We start from the raw sequence: 6,000 nt of genomic DNA, 5'->3' as shown, positions 1-6,000 counted from the left end.
TCCCAGTTGTATCTGACGCCGGCAAACACAACATTGCTTTCCATACTTCGCATGTATATCTGTTTTTCCGTCGTATCCGTTTTGCGAGCCGCGGAAACGAAAAGCGCCCGGTATTGATCGGGCAAAAGGATTTTTCTACGGCCCGCGTCCGGTCGCGCGCGCGCCTTTGATTTTTGATATTAGAAATTCTCATTACGTACCCCTCGTATTTTACTACACGGCGGTGCCCTCGCGCGTGCACACGCTCGCCCAACCACGCGCACACACCGGGTCCGGTGTTCCTCCACGATTACGTTCTCGCTACTCCCATTCGGTTTACTACGCCTTCAGGTGCAACCTGACGCCGTACATGCTAGATGGAATTCGATATAAGCGTCGCTTGAACACGGAATCATTTAACATGAGGAGGGGGTATAACTGAAACATTTTCAGCTCTTATTTCTCAAAGGTCTGATCCCTTTTTACTTTCCGCGCTTGTAGAAAAAAAAAAAGAAAAAAAAAACACACACAGAAGAAGATTCACGCTGCAATCGCGCGCGTGTTACGCGAGACGCGATATTCCCAACCTGTCTATATAACGCGTCGTCTTTGATGCCACATCCCTTGTATAATGCACTCTGAAACGCGCAGAGGCAATCTCAATGCTCTCGCAGACAAGATTCTCGGCGTGTATCTCTCTTTCTCTGTCTATATATAATATTCCTCTTCCTCTCTCTCTCTCTCTCTCTATCTATCTATCTATCTCCTCTTCTTCCCTTTTCTCTCTATATATCTGTTTTCCTCTTCTCGCGTGCGAGTATTTGACTTCAAACCGCATAACTTAAAGTTTGGAAAGAAAAACGTTCCGTATAACTCGGCGCACTTATATCGAATTCGCTCGAATGTAGACCGCATTACGTCACCATGGAAAGAGTTTAACCGGAGTTTAAGAGGCATGGGAGGAAGTGCGAGGGTATAACTTTTTAGGGGGGAGGAGGAGAAGGAGAAGGCCCGCCATCCACATGCCATCGAAGTCGTCGGCAACGATACAAGTCTGCTATCGCTCGAGCGAGTGCGAGTCGGGTCGATATCCCATCCTCCTTTCCTCTCCCTCTTTTCTCACGATTTGGTGGAATGCTTAACTTTAAGTGCGGATGCTTTTACTCACTCGGCATCCGAGCGCTTAGACTTAATAGAATACCGATACTCTTTCAGTCAGTCATTCGATATCGCGTCTATACCCCATCCGAAGGTTATACCTTATCTTGGAAAGTGCATTGATTGTGTCAATCAAAAGAGGAGAAAAACAATACTTCAAATAAAGTAAGAAATTCGATACCGATAATTGATACGCGGTTCGTGGCCCTTTCGAGGAGTCTCTCGAACTTGTATATCGCATAAAAATTATTCGGAGTTTATATACAGTGTTTTTTCTTTTATTTGCTCCATTTCTCTTTTTCTTTCACACGCTCTTTCTTCCGGACAACAACTCCCACCCCTTCGCTTATCGATGTCTCACTAATAATCGGAAGTAAGTCACACGCTTTCGCGCTGAGACTATCGAGGAATCGAAAGCAAGGTTTTATCCCGATAATCCGATATCATCATGAAAGCATTCCTACATATCCGCATCGTGTACTCAAAGTCTGCCTTACGGTGGTGCGTGGAGTTGCGTCTCCCGCACAGGCGCTCTCCCACTCGTACCATCTCTCTGCCACTCTCACTCTCTGTGTCTCTCTCTGTCTCTCTCTGTCTCTCACTCTCTGTGTCCCTCTCTGTCTCTCTCTCTCTCTGTCTCTCTCTGTCTCTCTCTCCTAGCCTCTTCCGTTCGGGCTTGTTCGTGTCGGGGTTGCCCCTATCTCGGCCGCGCGTTGCTCCGACATCGGGTACTCTCGGGCGCGCGCACTCTCCCGCCAACAACCGAGTGAGAGAAGAGCTCGTGCGAGCGAGAGAGGAAGTACTACGTGGTGCCGCCGCCGGCTGTGCGCGCGAGGGTGGGAGACGGCGCCCCGCGTTCTAAAAGCCCCGTAGGCCGCGCCGCCACCGCACTACTCCGCACACGCGATCACCGTGGGGCACGGACACGCTCTCTCCCTCTTTCTATCTCGTTCGCTCACTCTCCCGAATGTCTCCTTTGCCGCCGCTGCCGCCCGCTATTTCCGCGCGACGCGTGCTCGCCGCACGATCGGGACGTGTGTGCCCCGTGAGTGTCTCGGCCGTGACTCGTCTGAGAGGGTTTTAAACAGTGAGTATCGCCGCGTGCCCCGAGTGACTCCGATCCGAGAAACGACTTTTTTTTGTGACAGTTTGTGAGACTTAGTGACAAACAAACAAAAAAACGGAGGATATATATTTCGGAAACGGAACATCGTCGCCAGCGACATATATCGAACGAATATCGAGAAGTGAATTTTGAACGTGAGTCACGCACTTGAGAGACGCGCAATCTGTGTTGAAGAGGGTGGATTGTGTGCAAAGAAAGAGAAGAGAAAAAACCGAAGTACAATAGAGAGTGCGGCTGATTCTTCGATCGTTTTCGTGTGTGAGTCACGTTGTCACTAACTCTCTCCTTGATTCTCTCTCTTTTTCCTTTCTCTCATTCTTCGGAGTTGAACAAGCTTTCTCTCTCTTCCACTTTTGCGGCGCGGCAAGAAATCGGCTTGGATCATCATGGATTGGACCCGAGGGATCGGCCTGGTCAGCGTGTTGTTGTTCTGCCTCGGCTGGATCGGGGGTGAGTGGACTGTGCATGTTGTGTGTCATTTGTTTTTTGCAGCCAGTCGCCACGCGGCTTCAGTTTCGTGCGTTGACGCATGAATTGGACCTTTGTCAAACGTTTTCGCGGTCCGAGAGAGGCCTCGACGTTCGAGCTGCTCGATCGATTCGATTAATCGCCGGCGATCCGCGTCGGGAATGCGCGGCGTTTCGGACATCCGCCGGGGCTGCTCTGACCGTTGCGCGACGCTGTTTTGCTTTTGTTCGCGGCGCGACGTCGATGGCCTATTTGCGGGCCCGCTATTATGAGCGGGTCGCACGCTTGACGATAACGCGCGCCGCACGCGTTGAGCCTCTATCTGAGGATAGCCATCGGAAATTGTTTCACAACGAGGGGCCGTCACTTATATTTTGGTCGCCCGAAAGACCGTGACAGTCTCTTGAATTTCCGTACAAAATTCTTTCAAGAGATACCTCGGGCTCTTCAGGCACGCTCGACTCATTATCTTTACATTTTAGAGATATTTTCCGCGCAACTTTAAAAAAAAAAAAAACACGTTGTTACTTTAGGAATTTTTAATCTTAAGCAAAGAATATCACACGTTAATATTCTTACCCCATTTTTTTCGTCGTCGCCAGTGCCGGCGCCAGTTTTTTCTTTTTTTTTTTTTTTTTTTTCCCCTCATGGAGCCTACGTTATTTTCCCTGCTTCACTGTTCTCGAAATTAGGAAAGTTATGAAATAGGAGAGATGTACTTTTCGAAGAGGGGCGGCCGGCCCGTCGTTCGAAGGGATATTACTGATTCTTGCCGCACTAGCCGTTTGAAAGTAGTCATACATTTATTCTGCCGCGACGAGAATGACGTTCTATTGGTAATAACTAAAGTGCTGAGTTTCTGAATTTTTAAGCAGAACTCGAGTGACTTATGCATTCGAGTTCGCGAAGTGTAACCGTTGAATGCTTAAGTATTGGAAATGGTTTAAGAAGCGATAAAATACTCTTTTGTGAAACTCAAAAAGTACAATCATCGCGATCCGATCTCGGAATGGTGTTTATTTAAAAAATAATGGCAAGCTCTCTTTACGATATAAAGCTGAAAGCGGTTGGAACAAACGGTCTTGTTTTATGCAGAAAAGCATTTCAAAAGCTTTTTACCAATTATTTTTAAATTCCCAATGTTTATTTCAAGTGTGAATTTGAAATCATTACCTGGCTATTGGAAGTAAAACTTCGCACGTATCCTCCCATTTTTCGAGGATAAAAACTGGCGCAAAAAATTGTTAAAATTTCTTTCTTTAAATAAAATTAAAAATAATACAGAGAGTCGCGTAAAAGCAATTTGAGAAGAGCGTGTGTTTTGCGAGCGAGTTTTAGGCGCAAGACCGCGACGTCGCCGCGTTTCCTCCTTTTAACGCGCTCGCGTAAAAAACACGCAAGAGCTCGCGCGAGCAAGGCGCAAAAGCTTTACGAGAGAGAGAACAACGCGCGTCGCGAACAGCTCTCGGCGAATCGGAAGAGCGTGTTCGGTTTACGGATGTAAAACGCGTGAAAAAATAGATGACTGCGGCGGCTACGCGGCGGATAAAAAAGTATGTTGTCGCTTTTTTTTTTCCCTTTTCTGTTCCGGTCCCCTGACGCCCCGCGCCCGACAACCGCGGCCTCCAGCGTTTTTTTCCAACGCTCTTCAATTCGCGAAACGATTGCGGCATACGAGATATGCATTTCCGAGAAACTCGTGCTCACTCTTCCGCCCCCGCACCGCCGCTCTCGTACACGTTTCGCCCTCGCGATACACGCGCGGCTCCCACGCCACTCATTCCGAAACTCATTTCGCGATATGGGATAAACAACGGCATTGTCGGAAAACACGAATGAAGCTCGAACGAACGTAACTCCGGACCCGCCGGCAGTACCGTACGATCCAATTACCACCGGTGGCGCGACGCGATTGCATATCCCGGCGATGCTTAATCCAACGGGGGTTTTGACGTTATCGCTGATTAAGTATCGATACGGCGGCGATGTCTTCTCCGAGAATATAATCGTCGTTCCGATAATACTGTTTCGACCGAATTCGAAAACAAAATAAATATTATACAAGTATCGATGAGAAAACACAACACGTGTGTATATAAAGAGAGAAGCGATGTGTGAATTTAAAAAATTTATAAGGTGGTTACACATAGAACATTTTTGCGCGATTATCATCCACGAGAGATTCTCGACGTCCTTCTCCCTGACATAATCGATCCCCGGTTGGCACGTAAGATAAATGTCGGTGATTAAACTACTCTATATCGGAGTGAAGAGCTATATCAACAATTTTGAATGGCACTTTAAAAGCCTTCTTGATTCTTTGACTTTGTTCGCGTCGTGTTGTTCTCTCTCCCTCCTCTCTCTCTCTCTGCTTTCGAGGTAATGAGGCCAAAATGATACATCGAGGGTTACGTCCGTCGATCTTTGCGCGAGATATCAACGGATAAAAAAAAAATTTGTCGCCCGATCGATAAGAGAACGCGGACGGAGGTGCAGGAAGAGACGATGTGTGGATGAATACACCACGGGGGGTGCATGTCCCCCCGTACGGCGTTTCGCAGCAGGCACGTACGTTTATCGTGTATGAACTTCAATTTCGTGATGGAAGTGGATTAATACAATTTAATGGCGCCCCGGGAGAATTATATGCGCGCTGACATCTCGTACCTCGATCTTCCTCCACGAATACGCTGATAGGCGGCGCGTATATATCTGTGTGCAAGAGAGAGAGAGAGAGACACAGAGAGAGAGATAGATAGATAGATAGATAGATAGAGAGAAAGAGAGAAAGAGAGAGAGAGAGAGAGAGAGAGAGAAAGCTCTTGGATCTTGGAGATGTACATTGGGTTGAGAGGGACATCAGCACTCGGTATGCCTAATGATAATGGAAATAATAATAATTTCATCTAACATTCCGCGAAAGAAGGAGAGATCGCGCACTGAACCTCCTTTTTCTCTTCCTTCCCTTCTCCCCTTCCCCGAGTTCCTTTCTCGCAAGGTACGGTACGCAAATATTAAAGAGTTGCGTCGTCTTCTATCTTCTCCGTTTCCCCGATGTCTCTCAGTCTTAATCTTTCCCCGTTATTTATCTTGAATGTTTGTCTCGAGTCTTTCACGACTATCTCTCCCGTGGCACCTTACTTCATACCACTGGAGTGGTCCTGTGTAATTTTTGTTACGGTCCTTGGGAGACTCGTTTCAGAACGCAATTAATCTACATTCATCCGTGTATCTTTCCTCGTTGATTAAACGTAGATCTTGACATTATT

General features: G+C 47.4%; 1 protein-coding gene across 1 annotated transcript in view; it reads left to right on the top strand.

Annotated features, from left to right (window-relative positions):
* Positions 1–2,147: 2,147 nt before the first annotated feature.
* The window catches only part of LOC109855989, a 99,201-nt gene continuing 95,348 nt past the window's right edge, over positions 2,148–6,000 (top strand). Inside the window, exon 1 of the mRNA XM_020430763.1 lies at positions 2,148–2,713. Within this exon, the coding sequence (XP_020286352.1) occupies positions 2,650–2,713 (64 nt within the window). The 5' untranslated portion in view covers positions 2,148–2,649. The remainder of the gene's footprint in view (positions 2,714–6,000) is intronic.

Source organism: Pseudomyrmex gracilis, unplaced genomic scaffold (assembly GCF_002006095.1).
Source record: "Pseudomyrmex gracilis isolate BER0280 unplaced genomic scaffold, ASM200609v1 scaffold_104, whole genome shotgun sequence".
Taxonomy (NCBI): domain Eukaryota; kingdom Metazoa; phylum Arthropoda; class Insecta; order Hymenoptera; family Formicidae; genus Pseudomyrmex; species Pseudomyrmex gracilis.
The sequence above is the reverse complement of the archived record's forward strand: the minus strand, read 5'-3'. Positions and strand labels throughout refer to the sequence as shown.